We start from the raw sequence: 20,095 nt of genomic DNA on the forward strand, positions 1-20,095 counted from the left end.
TGCCAAGCTCACGTAGTTTTATTAATTAAATAATTAATTTTTTTTACTATTGTCAATAATGCGTAATCATTAATAAAAAATATATTAGTACATAAATTGAAGTATTAAAAATTATATTTTTTAAGAAATAATCTTAAGATATAAAATAATTAGTCAGTTTTTAAAATAAAATTTGACAAATAAAATAATCATAAAATTAATATACAATATAGTTAATTATCAATATAAAAATTAAGTTAATTAATAATTGGTAAGATATTTTAAAAATTCAACCAAAGTAGCCAATAAGCAATGTCATGTATGACACGTATAAATTGATAACAAAAACTGAGTACAGTTCTATTCAATCACAATTCAATTAATGTCCTATAAATTTTTATATAAATTTAATCTTGTGAGATCCGACTGTCGTTTATGCGTTATTATTGAATATAGTTAAAATTTCTAACACTATTCATTAAATGGAAGATAAATTATCAGACCTGCAAATTGCTGCTTATTTTGTTATAAACATAAAAATAATTTTTTTAAAAATGCTGATGCTAATTGTAAGGAAGTAATTTTTCTATTATAAATTTTTCATTGCTGACTGAGTCGTAGTTATGATTATAATAATAATAATAATAATAATAATAATAATAACGATGAATTATTAGACTTTATATTTAAAAAAAAGTGTCTTAAATTAATTATCATCAGCATCGTCATCGTCATCAGAAATATACTTCTTCGTTATTCTTTTACGCCTGCTACCCGATCTGCTCTCACTTTTCCGACTCTTCAATTTGATCTTCATCCGTACGCTAGAGTCGCCGTCAGATCCATCATCGCACTCGCCTGGAGACGAGTTATTTCCTGTAATAAAAAAAATTTTTTAAACATCCTGATGCATCTAATATTAAAATTCCTGTGTTTGTTTGCGAGTAACAGATGGTTCAGATCTGATTAAAGTTTATCCATCGACGGATCTCGATAGAATCCAAGGTTTATCTGCATAACGGCTAAATATTGAATCTTTGCAACAATCGGCGACAGCAGGCTTACGGAAAGTGTTTAATAAACCAGAAATTTGTCAACTCGATGCTCAACAATGCTTAATCTTTGGCGCCTCAAGTGGACGAGTTTCATAAATGTTTTAAAAATGTCTCGAATCTGATTCATATTACTCACTTTAATTTCAACAAATATACTGTTGTGTTACTTACATAAATATGTCAGGTAGCCTGCAGCAAAAACTTTGTCTTTTATCTTTTAACATAGTTATCTATCCTACGATATTAAACTACTTTGGCATTGTTAACTTTATAGATAATAAGTAATATGTTTTATATATTTCTATTATTGTAATTCTCTATAAAAATGTAATTTTTGTACTCAACGGCCCTTAGGGAACACTTGTTCTAGAGTCGATCAAATTGAATAAATAAATAAATAAATAAAATAAAATTGAATATAAAAAATACAAACCATCGTCAGACATAGAACCCTCAGCTTCGAGTCTCTGTCTCGCATTTGTAAAAACAGATCCTAAAACAATCGAATCTTCGTGAATTGGTGAGGCTTCTTCGTTGTAAATTTGAGCATTTTTACACAGTTGCATAAAATCTTTCTCCAGTTCATCAACACTTGAATACTGAAAATTTACCAATAAAAAAAATATTGATCATCTAAATGAATATACAATCATCTATATTATTAAGAGAATGAGAAAAATTTTGTATTTAGAATAATCATATGATAACATCGGTTTTTTTTAGTTAAATTTAGTGTCATTGCAAAGGTCTTGATTTGAATTTGTGCCTTTTCAAGGTTTCATTTAGAAAATGCTGCATTCGAAAATGCTCTATCTCTAGATACATAATCAACAAATGACCTTTTATCTTGTGAAATATTGACATTGTTAAAGATATAAGCTCATCCTGACATTACACTCATCGAGACCTTTCATTTGAGTACCCACATCAATTTTCCATATATTTATATATAAGTATATATGTATATATGAAAAATATATCAAAAATGCAAGTGGGTACTCAAATGAAAGCTCTTGATGAGTATAACATCGGGATGAGCTTATATCTTTAAAAACGTCAATAGTTACAAAAGTACAGTACAATTTAACAAAATTCATTATTTAATAAAGCAAAATTTTATTTATGTATAGTTCACAAGTCCCGGCAGTCACATAGTGACTGCAAGGTTGCTAGTAAATATTAAGAAGAAAAGCCACTCACCTTGCTTTCATCGATATTCTTTAACAACTTATTAATCGTCAGTGGCTTTTTAATAACATCATAGTAGTCAGGCAATTCCCGTCGAGAAGGTAATGTCATAAAAGGCTCACTAAGCAGTCTACCATCAGTGCTGTCGGTATAATTAACAACAACCATCAGTAATTTCTTCATAGCCCTACGTAATTTCGAATCAACAGACGGACCAGCACCATTACCGCTACTACCACCTCGGCGTTTTTTTGGAGTTGGTTCTTCATCTTCTTCTCCTCTCTTGCGACGCTTTCGTGTTTTTTTCTTCTTCCTATCGTCTTCCTCCTCGTCATCATACTCAACGCCGTCATCGTCGATGGCTTTCAACCACTCTTTTCCGATTAAATTATTGTCAGTGTAGTCGATTTCTTTACGCTGTCGAGAACCACGTCCCAGATATCGTTCATCATCTTCTTCATAAGTCAAGCGTTCGACTTCTTCGTCGTTTCTAATCAACCAGTCAGGTAACTCATTTTCTTCCAGTAATCGAGGTTTTCGATTAGGACCTAATTTAGCTTCTTCACGTCGTCTTTCAAGATCTAGCTTTGCAAAGATCTCAATTTCACCTTCAGATCTAGCGATCATGGGATTAACAGTTTCATCATCAGCTACTTCGTTCTCTTCTTCGTCATCAGCGTCATCTTGATGCAATATACTTTGCAAGAATTGCTGTCTTTCACTTCCTGTTGATTTCTGGTCAAACATACCAGCCTGAATAACTTTTTCATCCATATTCAACTTGTAACGCGCAGCAGCCAATATTCTCTCTTCAACTGAGTTAACAGTTATCAAACGTAGTACTCTTACTTCATTCTTTTGGCCAATACGATGAGCACGATCCTGGGCTTGCAAATCTTGATGAGGATTCCAGTCAGAATCGAATATGATTACAGTATCAGCGGCTTGTAAATTTAGACCCAAACCTCCAGCACGAGTTGACAGTAAGAATAAGAAATATTGTGAGCCAGGATCGTTGAATTTTTTCAACAAGTCACCACGATCTTCGGCTTTAGTTGTACCGTCTAAACGTAAATACATAAAACCACGCCAGCCTAAATAGTCTTCCATTATCGTCATCAACTGAGTCATTTGACAAAACAGCAATACTCGATGGTTAGTTGCCTTTAATTTTGGTAATATACGATCTAACAACTCAAACTTACCCGATGCTCGATATAAATCTGGACCTGATACTGTATGTGAATCCTGGACGCCTATATGTTCACAATATTTTTCTTCAATTGTTCGGAACAAAAATGGATGATTACATAATTTACGCAATTGTACAATAGTATTCATGAGTGCTTTCGCACCGCCTTTTCCTTGTTTTCCTTTCTCTGAACCATCAGTCAACAGTACACCCTTACTCTGCATATGCTTGTATAATACTTTCTGCAAACCAGACATGTCACACTTGATAATATACTCAACTTTGTCAGGTAACTGAGATTCGACTTCTTTTTTCAAACGTCGCAGCAAGAAAGGTCGCAGTACTTTATGAAGACGACGAATGATAAGAATTGTTTCTTCTTCATTCAACTCCACTTTTTCTCCGGTAGTAGCGAACGGTGCATTGAACCATTGCTCAAACGTACTAACAGATTTAAAAATCGATGGTAGCAAAAAGTTCAGGAGCGCCCAAAGCTCAGGTAATTTGTTTTGCAAAGGAGTACCGGTCAATAATAACCGATGTGGCGCTATATAACGTGTATTTAATACTTGTGTTAATTTACAATGATGATTCTTCATTCTGTGACCTTCATCAATGATCATGTACTTCCACTGTAGCTTAGCCAGCACGCTTTTGTCCTTGATAACATATTCATAGGTGGTCAACAGTACATTGAACTTGGTAGACCGCATCTGAGATTGTATCGCGCGTCGTCCCGCCGGCGAACCTTTGTAGGAAACAACAACGACACTCGGAGCCCACTTTTCGAACTCAAGAACCCAATTAGATAGTGTTGACAATGGAACGATGATTAAAAACGGTCCATTGACCTTCTTCTTCTCCATAAGATGAGTAACAAGCGCAATAGTTTGTATTGTCTTACCGAGACCCATTTCGTCAGCTAAAATACCATTGAGATTATTGTTAAACAATGAAACCAACCACTCGAGACCTTTTATTTGATACTCCTTGAGTACACCATTAACCATAATAGAGGCTTGTTCAGTAACAGTTTCATGTACTGTATGTGCAATACTGTAATAAGTCTGCTCTTCAGTTTTATATTCATCATCCTCGACTTTAGCTTTATTTAATTTTTTCGTATCATTGTTACCAGAGTCACCAGTCTTATCAGAAGCAGCTGCCGACTCACCGGTTTTAGCTTTTTGTTCAGATACATTTTCTTCTTCTTCCTCTTCGTCTTCGCTATCAGATTCAATAACTTCCCAACCCGGGTGAGACTCCATAAAAGCATTTAATTGACTCATCAGCGGTGCGTCTTCCCCAGTCAATGTACGTCCAGTGCTTACTTCAATAACATGAACCCGTGTATCCTCAGCCGGAGTACCATCTTCATTAACCGGAACACCATCCTCCAACTTTTTCTTCTTCTTCTTGCGTTTCTGCTCTTCAACTTGCTTCCGTTTCTGCTCCATTTTGTGCTGCTTGACCATTTCAGTAAGATTACTAATATACTCATCAGTTTGCGACAACAAGAATGCCAACCGTTTGTCTTTTTTCTGATCAATAAGCTTACGGTATCCTTCTTCGTCTTCAGCCATCAAACGACGCATACGTTCTTTCTCAATACGCTCTTGCTCCTTCTTTTGTTCACGCTCAGCATTCGCGTGATAATTCATCACTGCTTTGTTCAATCGTGACAATTTAGCAACATTATTACGATGAAATTCTTTGAAATCTTTGCTGTGTTGCAAAACAGATGTCAAAAATTCTTGATGCTTCAGACGGCGTTTGCGTTCTGCTTCAAGTTTCTGCTGTTTTTCCAAATTTTCAGTAGCACGAGCTTCACGTAATCCTTGATGTTTTGTACGTTTGTAAGCTTTGAAATTAACCGCTGTTTCAAGAGTCGTATCCTTACGAGTAGATGCTAATATTTCAGAACAAAGTTGACGTCGTAAATGAAGTACACGTAGCATTCTTAACTCTATTTGAGCTTTAATTCGTAAATCCTCAGGCATATTAGTAGGCAAATTACTCAGTTGTTCTATACGGAGCGCAATACGAGCAGCAACACGATTCTCTCGCTCTTGTAAAATAAGTAAAGGATCAATACCAACAGGTTTTGGAATACTCGTTACTCTATTAATTTTATTTCCTGGTTGTTGATGCTGGTGTTGGTGTTGCTGATGCTGATGTTGATGCTGTTGTTGTTGCTGTTGCTGCTGTTGTTGTTGCTGTTGCTGTTGTTGCTGCTGCTGCTGTTGTTGTTGTTGCTGTTGCTGTTGTTGTTGCTGCTGCTGTTGTTGCTGCTGTTGTTGTGACGGCTGAGACCCAGGTCGTGGAGGTCCATTGGGAGTTGGTCCAACGTTACTGGGCATTCCAGCGTGAATTGGAGGACCAGCAGGAGTGCCAGGACCCTGAGATGGATCCATTGGTCGGCTCATACCTGGTGGTGGAGCTGCTCCTTGAACTGCCAGAGCTAGTTGCTGAGAAAGCGGCTGATTCCGCGCCAGCAAACGATAAGCCATTATTTGAACGCGAAGCTGTTGGAGTTGTTGAGAACTGAAGTTTTGCTTGTCCCCCATTCCACTTTGACCTCGAGCACGAAGACCTAGTAATTGTGAGTACCGAGGGTCTTCTTGGAGACCTTTTTCTTCCATTGAATCGATGGCTTTTTGCAGAGCATTGAGATTTTCTTGTCCAGTTCCAGAGCCACCAGGTGGACCACCAGGAGCCGGAGGCATTGAATTACCTGGTCCTCCAGGTCCCATTGGCCCCAGCGATTGATTTTGAGCTCCTGGCGGCATCGGACCTATTCCTGGAGGTCCTGGCGGTCCACCAGGTCCACCTGGGCCTCCAGAATTGTTAGCGCTCATCGGTGAGGGTCCTCCAGGTCCCATTTGACTCGCAGGTCCACCTGGAGGCATCTGATTGGGTCCCGACCCAGGCATCATCGGTCCGCCAGGTCCCATTTGGTTTCCAGGTCCAGAATTAGGACCCATTGGCCCAGCTGGACCTGGTCCAGAAGCATTGGGACCTCCCATATTCATAAGAACACTTGGACCACCAGGTCTCATATTCATTTGACTTCCTGGACCACTCATATTCATCTGAGAGTGTCCATTAGCACCGTGACCTTGATTTGGCGGACACATATTGGGTGGACCACCTGGACCCATCGATGGACCACCAGGCATAGGACCCGGCGGACCACCAGGCATTGATGGGTTCATGTGTCCTGGACCTGGTGGCATCGGTCCAGGCCCAGATCCCATGTGGCCTGGTCCTGAGTTCATATGTCCTGGAGGTGGAGGTCCTGACATATGCCCTGGCCCACTGGGCATGTGATTATTCGGACCTCCTGGACCCATCTGCCCTCCAGGTCCTCCTTGCATGTGTAACGGACCTGGTGGACCTCCTGGCTGACCCATGTGACCTGGACCCATCTGTCCTCCCGGTCCCATTTGATTTGGGCCTAAAAATTATTTTAAATCCAACAATTGCTATTTTTTATTAGTCCTTAATTTTTAATGATTAATTATTATGTATTATAAATCTTTACCTCCTGGGCCCATCTGATTAGGTCCTCCAGGCCCCATTTGATTTGGCCCAGGTCCCATCTGGTTCGGTCCTCCGGGTCCCATGGCCCGAGAACCACCTGGAAACATTGGACCTGGCCCACCTTCTGAATCCATTTGATTCAAACCTCCAGGTCCCATTTGATTAGGTCCAGGACCCATATGGGATGGCCCACGCGGACCACCCATTTGATTTGGCCCTATATGACCTGAATTTGGTGGTCCTGACATCTGTCCTTGCATCATTGGTCCTCCAGGACCCTGAGACCCAGGTGGAGGTTCCATAGGACCCTATAAATCATAATAACAATTAATATTTCAATAATTAAAAATTATTACATCATTTAAATAAAAAAAATTTCCAGATAAGATAAAAAGAAAAATTATAAATTATATAAATACACGTGTGTAGTTGAATAACTATTATATTACAATCTAACATTATTTTTTTACTCCCCACTACTAGACTTGCGACTTGAGAAATATTTACTCTCACAGCCTGCAATACTGTCTAGAACTTGACGTAAACAATAAGCAGTCTCTGCCCTTGAGTTGTTGGTTAAACATCAATTTAATTCTAGTGATTTTAATAAATTTTATAAAGTTTAATAATTTTATTCAAAATGGCAAAACACGATGAAGACTTTTACTACAACTTTGCTCTGAAATTGGCCCTGGAAGCTGGACATGTAAATTTATTTTTTATCTTATAACAAAAATATTAATAATTGTTTATTGTTTATACTTAAGGTTAATTATTAAATTAATAATATTGTTAAAAGTTACAATATTAGATAATTTATTTTTAAGGTATTGAAAGGCGTAACCTTTGCTAAGAAAACAGTGACGCAAAAACTAGGCAACTGGGATCTTGTCACAGAGTATGATCGCAAAATAGAGGATATTATTATTGGGAAATTGAAGCAGCAATTTCCTGAGCATAAGTAATTTACTGAAATTTTATAAGTAATTCTATTAAATTTATATGAGATTTATATTTCTATTTGCAATTTTATTTTTTAGATTTATTGGTGAAGAATCAACGGGCAAAGATTTACCAGAGCTAACAGAAGATCCAACATGGATAATTGATCCAATAGACGGAACAACTAATTTCATCCATAACTTTCCTCAAATCTGTGTCGTAATTGGTCTGTCAATTTGTAAAGAAATGAGAATTGGTATTGTTTATAATCCAGTTCTGGAGCAATTATTTACTGCGAGAAAAGGAAGAGGTTCTTTTTTAAATGGACGTCCATTAAAAACGTCTACTGTGGATGGTAATTTTAACATAAACATTTTCTAGAGTAAAAATATTAATAGTTGAAAAAATACCTATTTTAGATATTTCAAAAGCGCTAACTGCGATTGAGCCAGAATTTATGAAAGTCGAGAGCTTGAGAGACAAAATGATTGAAAGAATAAAAACACTTGCAATTAAAACTCAAGGGTATGAAAGACTAGAGTAACTTTTTTGTTGATAAATAAAAAATATAAAAATAATTAATTATATATTTTAGAATAAGAACAATCGGCAGCGCAGCGATAACATTGTGTTACATAGCGATGGGAGCCATCGAAGGTTATCAGATAGAAGGACCAGGAATCTCAACTTGGGACATTGCAGCAGCTTCTTTGATCATCACCGAAGCGGGAGGAGTTGTTGTAGACCGAGTGACTGGTAATTAATTTTATCTTGATACTAAAACTCAAGTAATATTCAGCGAAGCAAAGAATTAAATCCTTGATAAAAAAAAATTAATTCTCAATTGTAAACTAGCGGAGCTATTGTCTTATCAACACATTCTCATCAATTAATCGCGCTGTTTAATTTTAATTTTTTTCCCAGGGAAAGATGTGGATATAATGAATCCACGAGCTATCGGGGCTTGTAATAAAACAATCGCTCAAGATCTAAAGAAAATGATCAACGATGCTGACCGTCAAGTAGAGCTCCATCAAAACTAATTTTCTATATAATTTATACTTGAATTAAAAATAAAAATAATCAGTTTAATAATTATCTAATAGTTGATGATAAATTACCTAGAAAATTCAAAAAATAATGCGTACATTTTTTTTTAAATATTTGTGTGGTTTTAATTAAATTAATTAAAAAAATAAAAAATTATTGAATGTCGGCTAATTTTAGTATCATGGGTAAAACTATAAATCATACCTAGATAGAGATAAAATTAACTGAAAAAATAATCAAATTAATAATTATCTAAAAATGCAGGGAACGATGTGGATATAATGAATCCACGAGCTATTGGTGCTTTCAATAAAACAATTGTTCAAGATCTTAGAAAAATGATCAACGATGCTGACCGTCAAGTAGAGCTCCATCAAAACTAATTTTCTATATAATTTATACTTGAATTAAAAATAAAAATCGCTGTAAAAATAATCAGATGAATAGTTATCTAATAGTTGATGATAAATTACCTGGGGTCCCATGTTAGGAGGCATTTGATGCGGATGCGGTGGATAATTTTGCTGCTGAGACGGCGGTTGAGGCGGTTGCGACATAGGCGGTCCACCAGGTCCAGGTCCCGGGCCAGGAGGTGGAGGAGGACCACCAGGATATCCTTGAGTCGGACTGTGAGGATGATGTTGCGGAGGTCCCATCGGACTTCCCTGTGGGTTTGACGGCGACGGAGCTTGTGGCGGGCCCATTGGACTCGGAGCTTGCGGTGGTGGCATGGGAGATGACGATGGCGATGGACTTGCCATATTATTACGATCAGTCTCCAGTGTAATTATCAATGAATTCCTGATATCAATTATCTATCATTAATTTTATTTCCAATTAATTATAAATACTAAGTCATTTACATAATTCTAGTCTTCGTTCTCTAGCCCTGGACTTTTTAGAAAAAAAAAAATGTTTAACCCCATGATATAGTTTTAATAGTAATTATTTTACTATTTTATTATTCAACTCACCGTTTTGATAGTTACACTGTTACACCGTTTTGATTTATTTCACTTATTTAATAATCAATTTTGACATTTACCTTTTTGTTAAAGAACGCTTGTCATAAACTACGAAACAATTTTTATTTGACCTCGCAGCTTCACTTTCTCAACCCAACAGCGTTGCCTATCATTTTTTTTTTTAAATCTGTTTTATTTCAGAGGGTTATTTTCAAATTTTCTTTTATTTTCCGGTAAACAAATTTTCACTGTACAACAATTGAACATATTCCATCTGTAATTACCTATATACACATATTTGAATAATAATCAATTAATTTATAAACAATTAAACTCAATTCTAGCTGTCAATTATTTTTAAAATCACTTTTGTTAATTCAACTACTTTTTTTTTGTTTATTTCTCTTTTAAAATTAATTCATGAATTATTAATCAATTATTTAAACACAAATAAATTTAAAAGTACCCATAATTGCTTGCAATTGTCGACTTTTTTCTGTCACAAGTCATAAGTCATGTATATATCACTAGCGAATTTGGCGAATCAGTTCCGCCATCTGCCAACAATAATAATAACTTTTCAGTAAAAAAAAATACTTTTTATTACAGTTGGCTACTTTACCAGAAACTTTGATACAAAGCTGTCAGAGTTCCTTTTAATCTTTGGAGAGACCTCATTGGTATGTAATTTTTTAGATTACGGACGGAATTTATTTTTCATAACGTGATCTATTTATTATAAATATAGAAATTATGTCCATGTGTTTAATTAATTATCCATCTATTTATTGTGATAAATATTTTTACAAAATAGCGCGTTTATTCACAATATTCTAGCGTTAAACTTTCGAGTCATATTTTGAGGTTATTTACCTTTAGTTCACGTTGTCAAGATTGTGTATGGTTGTGCAATTTGTTAGTCTAAGAAAAAGTGTACTAAAGATATATTTTTTTATTTCAGGAAATAAACAATGGGTCGTGTAATTCGTGCTCAAAGAAAAGGAGCGGGATCCGTATTCAAATCCCACACCAAGAAAAGGAAGGGAGCCCCAAAACTCCGTTCTTTAGATTTTGCCGAAAGGCATGGATACATCAAGGGTGTCGTGAAGGTATTATTAAATTAAAATTAAGTATAGCTTTTATAAATTAAAATTCAATTGTTTATGATGATTTCTATTATCCTATCTCTGAAAGGTTTTGAAGATCATTTAGAGGCTCTTTCTGATGTGACAATTGTTTAAATAAACATTGACTATTCATTTGACAGTTTTATTATTTGATTATTGATGTTGAATTGTTATTCTGGTAGGAAATCCTCCACGACCCTGGTAGAGGAGCTCCATTGGCTTGGGTTCATTTCAGAGATCCTTACAAGTTCAAGACCAGGAAAGAACTGTTCATTGCCCCCGAGGGCATGTACACCGGCCAGTTTGTATATTGTGGGAAAAAAGGTAATTAATTTTAATCTCAAGTTCTTTAATGAAATTTTAAACAAAGATTATAAAAATGATACTGAAATCAGCAGACGTTTAAAAATTTTTTTTAATTTTTATTATTAAGTAAATTATAACTAAAATATTAAAAAAAAATTACACTTAATTTTTCAAATTTTCTGCATCTGAAATTTTTATTTTTTTGTAATAATTTTTTTAATAAGAAAAATCCTAAAATTTCGCAGATGTCTGCTAATTTCATTTTCATTAATAAATGATAAATTTTTGATAAATAAATGAAAAATTTTTATCATTAATTAAATCATAACTAGAAAAATATTTTAAGAAAATTACACTTAGTTTTTCAAATTTTCTGCATCTGAAATTTTTATTTTTATTTAAATAACTTAATCTTGAGAATTTAGACAATAAATGAAGATATTAAATTATAAGAATTGCAACATTTCAATGATTTAGTTCAGCTTCATCAGGCAAACTAAAAATCAAAAAAATAATTTTTAGTTAATACAAATATTTGACATATAAAACAAAAATAAATGAAAATACCAATAGTTACTCTTATGATTAGCATATTCGTCTAGTTTTTACAAATTCAATAGATGTAATAGAGTAAAATAGCATTTTCATAATCTCAAACATTTTTTTAAATTATAAAATCAACAACTTTTATTTTTATTTTTTTGTAATAATTTTTTTAATAAGAAAAATCCTAAAAATTGTCAGATGTCTGCTAATTTTATTTTTATTTATAAAATACAATAAAAATAATATAAAATACAAATTAAAATGCTTTTAATTTAACAGCCACACTCCAAATTGGAAATGTAATGCCCGTTGGAACCATGCCTGAGGGTACCATCGTTTGCAATCTGGAGGAGAAGACCGGAGACCGTGGCCGACTTGCCCGGGCATCGGGTAATTATGCTACTGTCATTGCCCACAACCCCGACAGCAAAAAAACCCGTGTTAAGCTTCCATCTGGAGCTAAGAAAGTGATCCCATCCAACAACCGAGCCATGGTTGGTATCGTTGCTGGTGGTGGACGTATTGACAAGCCCATCTTGAAAGCCGGACGTGCTTACCACAAGTACAAGGTCAAGAGGAACTGCTGGCCTAAGGTAATTGTCATACCTCTCATAAGTAATTACAAAATAATAATAATTGATATGATGTTTTGACATTTGAAAACTGAATTTTTTGTAGACACTTTTTACTGATTTTAAAATTATAAATTATTTTTTATTAAATACTTTTGTCGAGAAAAATTACTAAAAAATTTTTATCGTTCATTTCAGGTTCGTGGTGTTGCTATGAACCCAGTTGAGCATCCTCACGGAGGAGGTAACCATCAACACATTGGTAAAGCATCCACAGTCAAACGTGGAACCAGTGCTGGTCGTAAAGTTGGTCTTATTGCTGCCCGTCGTACTGGAAGAATTCGGGGAGGAAAAACTGATACCAAGAAAGACGATTAGACTGTTAAATAAGTCAATTGTTTTTATCATTATAAATAAAGAATATAAAGATCACACATGTATTTTTATTTCAAATTAATAGAGAATGCTCGCGTGTATTGAATTACCCTATTATTTATTTTATAATTTAATTATATTTAATTATACTTTAATCAATTATTGAACCCTGTTCATGATGACATTAAAGTTAGCTGCTACTTAATTGTTTTTTAATTTTTTTTAACAAGCAAATTTGTTCTAAAAAATCATTTTTAAAAAATTGCATGTTTTAATTTTTTTAATTTCTACTTTTCCATTTTTTTTCTAATTTTTTTTTTTTTGCTATAATTTATTTGTTACAAAAATTCTTAAAATCATTGAATATCTGCTAAATTGATTTTTATCTGTTTATGTATGTATTATTTTATGTTCTTATATAATTTATTTTATTATTTAAGTCAAAAATTTTGTGTAAATTATGAATAATACTAAAGTTAGCCGACGTTTTTAATTTTTTAATTTTTTTTTTAATAATTAAATTAGAACAAAAAAATATTTTTTAAAAATTGCACTTACAGTTTTTAAATTTTTTTACGAGGGAAATTTTTTTTTAATAAAAAAAAATTCTAAAAATTTTTAGATATCGGCTAATTTAATTTTCATAAATTGTGATTGAAGCTAAAGAGGTCATTTTTTTTTAAATTTTCGATATTTACGCCAAGCTTTGAAGTACGGAACAATTACACACGATGATTGTCATTATATATTTTGTTTTTCATCAACAACTCAGTCGGTATCATAGAGGTGTAGCCATCAAGAACCATGGCATCCTTGATGAAAATAAAAAGTTTAATTGCTCCATTAACAACTAAACAAACTCGAGTAATTTATAATGTCGTCAGAACAAGTAAGAAGTTTGTTTATATTTTTAATAAATTTATATCACAAAGTTTTATTTTTAAGTATGATAAATTACAAAATTCACTTACCACAAAATGACAGGTTAACTACGTCATTACATAAGTTGTTTTTACATGTTAATTTATTTGTTATTAATAAATATATTTTATTTTAATTGATCAGAGGTGATGACCAGTTGGGATTACATGCCAGGACCAAAACCGAAAAATGAAGAAGAGCATAAAAAAGCTGCTGAAAAATACGGTTTGCATCCAGCTGAATACAAATTGTACCCAGATGATGGTATGTGGCCCGTTGGAGATTACCCGCGGTTACCTTATGAACCAGTCAGCCTTCGTGATCCTAACTATCCTTGGGATTGTCCTGACGATAAAAGAAACTTCGAAGAACCGGTATTTTTTTTTTTATTTTTACTAATTATTTAAATTTCAAATGATACTAAAATTAACAGCTGACAATTTATAATTCTTTTATTAACTACAGATTCATGCTGAAATCAATTTAATCAACGAAGACAGAACAGATTACGGTGAAAAGCCATACATTGGATACCGACAAGGTCCATGGACATTTTGGGGATTTGTCGCAGTTTATGCTTTGTTGTTTTTTATTGCGAATCAATATCCTAATTTCAGGCCAGTTGTAAGTATTATTTTTATTATCGATTTTTGATGATATTGAAATTGAGAGACATCTGATAATCAAACATTTTTTTTACTAATTAATTATAACAAGAAAAATTTATTTAAAAAATTCCATTTTTAGAAACTCTAAAAAATTATCAATGAACATTTTTAAAATAATTTTTTAGACCTAGTTTATTATTCCGAAAAAATAAAAAAATTGTCAAGTGTCTGTCAATTTAAATGTCATGATTTTTGACTAAATATTTTAGTATTTAATTGTTGATTTTACTCAGAAGAATCTGCTATGTATAAACCTAGTTAGTGACAGCAAACTACACTGAAATTGACAGTCATTAAAATTTTTTTTATAATTTTATGGCAATTAAATTATTAAAAAAAAATTTAATTAAAAAATTCCACATTTTAAAGTTAATATAAATTACAAGTGAAAATTTTTAGAAGCATTTTTTTATTTTAATTGATTTGTTATAAAAATTTTTTAAATTGACAGCTGAAGATGTAAATTAATTTAGCGTATATTTAATAATTTTGTAACAAATCAATTATAGCAAAAAAAAAATTAGAAAAAAAAAATTGACATGTAGAAATTTAAAAAAAATAAAAAATGCAATTTTTTAAAACAAATTTTTTTAAAATAATTTTTTTGTTAACTAAAATTAAAAAACTGTTTAGTGACTGCTAATTTTAATGTCATCAGCTGACGGCTAACTTCAGTATTATGACAGCAAACTAATCTTCTGTTTCATTAAAAAATTCACTTTACTCCAAATTGACATATACTTTATTAAATTGCAGTAATTTTCAAGTTTTTGTAGTCTTAATAATATACAATAAATTTTTTTTTTTTCAGTTGGAAAAACAAATCCCGCAAGCTGGCAAACTTCATTACACATTTGACCCAGCTAAATAATTAAGTTAATTTAAATAAATAATTTGTAGAAAAAAAATAATAAAATTTACTCAAAAACAAATAACGGGAAAATTAAATAAATTTATCAATTACTTTATGTAATGCATAGTAAAAAAAATAAACTAATAAAAATATTTATTATTAATTTTTAATATTTCTTTTATCTATTTAATTATTAATTATTCAACAATAATGAAAATAATCTAATGATGGTAAAAAAATTTATCGCATGATTTTTATGACTTTGACATGGGCGTAAATAGAAACTCTAACCTAAAACGTCAGATGTCATAAAATTTTTTAGTTGCTTTGTTTATGTATTATTTACAGCAATTAATTTTATACAATTATTTACCGAGATTATGAAACAATGAGTCGTAGTAATCAGTTACCAAACTTGGAAAAAATATTCAAAGATGATGACGAGCAAGATTTCAATCCAGTTGGAGGGTAATTGTTTTTTCAATTGTTTCAATAATCAAGTGCAAAAATTACTTGACAATTATTAAAAATTTTGTTTTTGTTTTAATTATTAAAATTATTTTACTTTTTAGATCAAACTTAGCGTCAATTTTCGGTACTTCAAATAAATCACTGGACAATGTGACTAAAACTCCATCGAAAAAGTCTAAGAATGATAAAACTAAAGTTCAGTCATCGCCGTCATCAACATCATCAAAGACTGATGTAATTTTAGCAAAAGTTATTCATGCATACAAATTGTAAGTAAAACTATAACACTGAAATATAGTATTAAAGTTAGCCGACGTTTTTAATTTTTTTATTTGTTAAATGAGAACTAAAAAATATTTTTTAAAAATTCCATTTAGTTTTTAAAGTTTTTTACGAATGAAATTTTTTATTTTTTTTTTGTAACAATTAAAAAAAAAATTTTTTTTAATTAAAAAAGCTGAAAATGTTTTTAGATGTCGGCTAACTTAATTTTCATCACTGAAATTAGCAGACACGACAATTTTTTTGTTTTTAATTAAAAATAAACTTGGTGTAAAAAATTATTTTTAAAAAATTGCATTAATAATTTTTTGGAGTTTTAAAGGATGAAATTTTTTATATAATTGTTTCTTGCAATAATTTATTTATTTAAAAAATTCTAAAAATTATCAGATGTCTCTCAATTTCAGTATCATGAAAATTAAGTTACCCGACATCTATAAATTTTGAGAATATTTTTTATATTGAAAAAATATTACAAAAAAATAAAAAAAAAATTTCATTTGTAAAAAACTTGAAAAATTGTAAATGCAATTTTTAAAAAATATTTTTTTGTTCTGATTTAATTATTAAAAAAAAATTAAAAACGTCGGCTAACTTTAGTATTATTGTAAAATCAATACTTATTCTTCTAAAAATTTTTTTAATAATAAAAAATGTCAGGCAAAATGGACAATATTCACCGTTGGGTAAATTGGGAATTGCACTGACAGGCAATACATCAACAAAGACATATTTATTAATTCTCTACCGTCATAAAAACGAGCATATATCTGTAGTAACTCTGACAGCTGACTTCAATTTATCAATCCAGGAAAATAACTATGTAAGTTATTACGATGGCAATAATGACAACTGGTCGATATTATTTGACAGCAACGATTCGTGCATTGAATTTGCCCGAGAAATTGCTGTGTCCAAGTATTTAATGCGCCAAGGAAAAACAGAAGAGTCGATTTACTTTGAAAATCTTACAATTTGCACCGAAAAAGACACCAAAGAAGCTAAAGAAGGTGACAGCATCAATATAAAGTGTTCAATAATCACCAACATAATTCAGCCGTTGAAGGTGAGCTCGATTCCGGTGCAAAATATGACCGTGCAAATTTCTTCAGATGACAACTGGGAGCGCTCGTTGCTGGGCATCAGCCCCGGATGTAAGAGAATTTTAATTCTATCCCCAAGTAAGCAAATTAGTTTGGGTCCAGGATTTCCTCGCGATAAGGAAGTCGCTTTGGACATTGAAGTTGTTGATATTATTCCGGAAGTTAAACCAATTGCTTCACCTAAACCTCCTACTGGAAAAGCTTCGCTAATTTCTCGGATGGCTAAAATGGGCCAGTCGATTTTGCCAAAGGTTCCAACTTCTACGACCACCGATTCTGAAGATACTGAAGAAGATGTTCCTATCAAGTCTCCTAGGCGAGCGAAGGTTTCTGATAACGGAGTTAAATCTTCGGCAGTTCCTAAAAATTTGACTAGTGATAGTAGTCAAGATAATATTCCAGATGGTAATGTTAAATGTACTGTAAGAAATAGTAATTCCACGGCGGTGTCTACGCCTCATGGAAGTTTAGTTCCTGCTGCATTTACTTCTGGTTGGTCCACTCCTGTACCAGTAAGTTTTATGATTAAGTTGAAGAATATTGAGAAAAAAAAAATACTTCTATAAAGAAAATTTTCTTGCCATAAAAAGATAAATTATTGATGATTCTTGAGAATATATTTTCTTATCTAAAGAATTAGTCGAATTTATCAAAAAAATTTTTATTCAATTCAAGTAAAGCTAAGTAAAATAAACAAATCAAGTCTAATAAATTAATGAATATCATTTTTGAATTATAAATTTTGAGATAATTGATTTTTTGAGAACATTTTATTTTTTTAATTAGAATAAAATTGTAAGTGTCATAAAACTAGGTCAGTGTCAATAACTGGGTCTTTTACCTTATTCGTTTATTTATCTGTTATAATAAAAAAAAGTATTTTATAATAAAGGGAGATATTGATTTTCTTCTGTCAAAAAATTAATCAATTTTTAATAGTTTACTTCAATAAATTCTTGAGTTAAAAAGTTTGTGGAAAAGTTAGCTTGAATCAAAAGAAAAAAATTTTATAATTAGGAAAATAATTTATTTCTTAAAGATACTGAAATCAACTGACATAATAAATTTTTTTAGAATTTTATAGCAATTAAATTATAAAAAAAATTCAATACAAAAATTCTAAATGTAAAAATAAAAAAAAATTACATTTCAGTTAAGTTCAGTATTATATTTCTTAAAAGAAAAAATTCTTGAGAATTTTATTGTTTTCTCAAGAAATTTATTGTTTTCTTTGTAATAGTCTTAGTTCAATAATTTTTGTCTTGTGAAGAAATTTTGTTCTTGGACCATCATTTTTTTTTCTCTCAGTCTAGAAATATTTATGTACAAATTAGTTAATTAGTTAATATTTGTTCTAGCAACAATTTATATCGACAATCGATGGCCAATTGTATTCAATTCCTTCTTCAGTATCACAATCTCCGGTAGCAGGGTCATTAGATCCGAATATAAATGTATTTTTATCGGAAACACGGACACAGAATGCCGAAATACGAATGGGAATGTCAAAAATATCAGATAATGTACAAAAATTGTTAGATAAATTTCACGCTCTTGAGTTGCAGAATGCTACGGCGTCTCCAAGTAATGACAAAGCGCTTGAAACTTCATTAAAGATGTTACTTGCGTTAAATTTAAATAAGAATGATCCTAAAGTTAGTGAAGGTAATAATAATTCTACATGTGCGGAATTAAATGAAGCGAGAGAAAGAATTCGTTTTCTTGAAGATGAATTGAAGAGTTTAAAAAATCATTCTACGGAGAGTTTTAATAAATTAGAGTATTTTGAAAAAGAGAAAAAAGAATTAGTTTCTGAGAAAGAAGAAATGAAGAATACGATTAAAGAGTTGGAGTCAAAGTTAATGGAAGCGCGCAGCGAACTTCAGAAGGCGCAAGAAAATATTAAGAGTACTAATGAACAAGTTATTAAGTATCAAAGAGATAATATTAAGATGGAACAAAAAATTATGACTTTAGAGGCTGAACAAAGGAGTTTGAAAAGTAGAAATTTAACGAGTGACAATAAAGCTGCGGAAACAAAGTCATTGATGAATAAAATGTATCAAACGTTAATGACTAAATTTACAGATGATTCTTATTCGAATGATTATATTAAATCTACTATAGCAAGTACAATCAAGGTAAGAATATTTGGCAATTATTTACAAATGGGGTCCACTTTAAAAAATTAACATTTTTTTATTTTTTTTTTTACTCTACTTGTTTTTATGATAAAAAATACCGTGAAAGAAAAAAATAAAGATCTCGATAGCTTTTTTGCCTTCAAAAGTTGGAAAAAAATTTAATTCATGGTTTTAGATAAAATTACTATTTTATTATTATTTTTAGCCATAAAAAAATAGATGAATTAATGGATCATCATAATTTTTTTTTTAATATTAAAAAATTAATATTTCAATTAAAAAATCATCTTTGAAAGTTAGAAAAAATTGTTGAAATATTAGTTTGAAAAAAAGTTGGAATATTTCTTTACAGTGTTTTAATAATCAGTGATCATGATCAGTAAAAAAAAATTTTTTTTTCCAGGCAATAACTTTACAAGTTTTAAGAGAAAAAAATGATGTAGAATTACGTTCAAGCAATGTAGAATATTCTGATCCGCCTGACAGTCATAAAATAAAAGACTTAAAATCATCTGAAGATAGTTTTATCCTTCCAGCTCTCGATACAATGTCTGATTCAAAAGATATTGATGTAAGTATCTCAAAATATACATAAATAGTGAGATATATTTTAATTTATCTCGTGCCTTATTTTTGTATTGATTTTTTTAGACCGCATCAGTTCTATCGGAACCACCGCCAATCCCTCCAATGGACTTAGATGACGACTGGCTACCTTGAAAATTAATAGAAATAATTTTGTACATTTTTAATAATTATTACAATAGGGATAAAATATTTTAATAGATCTATTTAATTATATAAATAGAAACT

At 31.5% G+C, this 20,095-nt stretch overlaps 5 protein-coding genes across 8 annotated transcripts; 4 read left to right on the forward strand and 1 right to left on the reverse strand.

The window, feature by feature from the left end:
* Positions 1–251: 251 nt before the first annotated feature.
* On the reverse strand, positions 252–10,265 carry LOC123272476 (ATP-dependent helicase brm-like). Of its 3 annotated transcripts, none has more exons than XM_044739302.1 (6): positions 9,995–10,265; positions 9,423–9,750; positions 6,959–7,265; positions 2,235–6,871; positions 1,468–1,633; positions 252–855 (listed from the first exon to the last, which is right to left on the reverse strand). In XM_044739302.1, the coding sequence occupies exons 2-6, from the start codon at positions 9,708–9,710 to the stop codon at positions 686–688; spliced, it is 5,568 nt and encodes a 1,855-aa protein (XP_044595237.1). In that variant the 5' UTR covers positions 9,711–9,750; positions 9,995–10,265; the 3' UTR covers positions 252–685. The 3 variants fall into 3 exon arrangements, with proteins under 3 accessions (XP_044595237.1, XP_044595236.1, XP_044595238.1); XM_044739301.1 differs by having other exon boundaries at positions 9,924–10,265; XM_044739303.1 differs by lacking the exon at positions 9,995–10,265 and adding an exon at positions 9,949–9,953.
* LOC123272518 (inositol-phosphate phosphatase-like) lies at positions 7,472–9,384 on the forward strand. Of its 2 annotated transcripts, none has more exons than XM_044739378.1 (6): positions 7,472–7,663; positions 7,785–7,918; positions 7,998–8,254; positions 8,319–8,424; positions 8,495–8,655; positions 9,214–9,384. In XM_044739378.1, exons 1-6 carry the CDS (start codon positions 7,598–7,600, stop codon positions 9,330–9,332), a joined length of 843 nt encoding a protein of 280 aa, XP_044595313.1. In that variant the 5' UTR covers positions 7,472–7,597; the 3' UTR covers positions 9,333–9,384. The 2 variants fall into 2 exon arrangements, with proteins under 2 accessions (XP_044595313.1, XP_044595312.1); XM_044739377.1 differs by lacking the exon at positions 9,214–9,384 and adding an exon at positions 8,824–8,997 and having other exon boundaries at positions 7,474–7,663.
* Positions 10,266–10,467: 202 nt separating the features above from the next.
* On the forward strand, positions 10,468–12,897 carry LOC123272523 (60S ribosomal protein L8). The gene is made up of 5 exons (XM_044739383.1): positions 10,468–10,594; positions 10,876–11,023; positions 11,224–11,365; positions 12,173–12,486; positions 12,664–12,897. The coding sequence occupies exons 2-5, from the start codon at positions 10,886–10,888 to the stop codon at positions 12,841–12,843; spliced, it is 774 nt and encodes a 257-aa protein (XP_044595318.1). The 5' UTR covers positions 10,468–10,594; positions 10,876–10,885; the 3' UTR covers positions 12,844–12,897.
* Positions 12,898–13,588: 691 nt separating this feature from the next.
* LOC123272533 (NADH dehydrogenase [ubiquinone] 1 beta subcomplex subunit 8, mitochondrial) lies at positions 13,589–15,361 on the forward strand. Its single transcript, XM_044739395.1, has 4 exons — positions 13,589–13,729; positions 13,906–14,135; positions 14,227–14,385; positions 15,241–15,361. Exons 1-4 carry the CDS (start codon positions 13,645–13,647, stop codon positions 15,298–15,300), a joined length of 534 nt encoding a protein of 177 aa, XP_044595330.1. The 5' UTR covers positions 13,589–13,644; the 3' UTR covers positions 15,301–15,361.
* Positions 15,362–15,539: 178 nt separating this feature from the next.
* LOC123272485 (FK506-binding protein 15) lies at positions 15,540–20,082 on the forward strand. Its single transcript, XM_044739326.1, has 6 exons — positions 15,540–15,750; positions 15,855–16,022; positions 16,696–17,650; positions 18,497–19,279; positions 19,686–19,853; positions 19,934–20,082. The coding sequence occupies exons 1-6, from the start codon at positions 15,671–15,673 to the stop codon at positions 20,000–20,002; spliced, it is 2,223 nt and encodes a 740-aa protein (XP_044595261.1). The 5' UTR covers positions 15,540–15,670; the 3' UTR covers positions 20,003–20,082.
* The last annotated feature ends 13 nt before the right edge of the window (positions 20,083–20,095 follow it).

The sequence above is a fragment of the Cotesia glomerata genome, linkage group LG10, assembly GCF_020080835.1.
Source record: "Cotesia glomerata isolate CgM1 linkage group LG10, MPM_Cglom_v2.3, whole genome shotgun sequence".
In the NCBI taxonomy this organism is placed as follows: Eukaryota; Metazoa; Arthropoda; class Insecta; order Hymenoptera; family Braconidae; genus Cotesia; species Cotesia glomerata.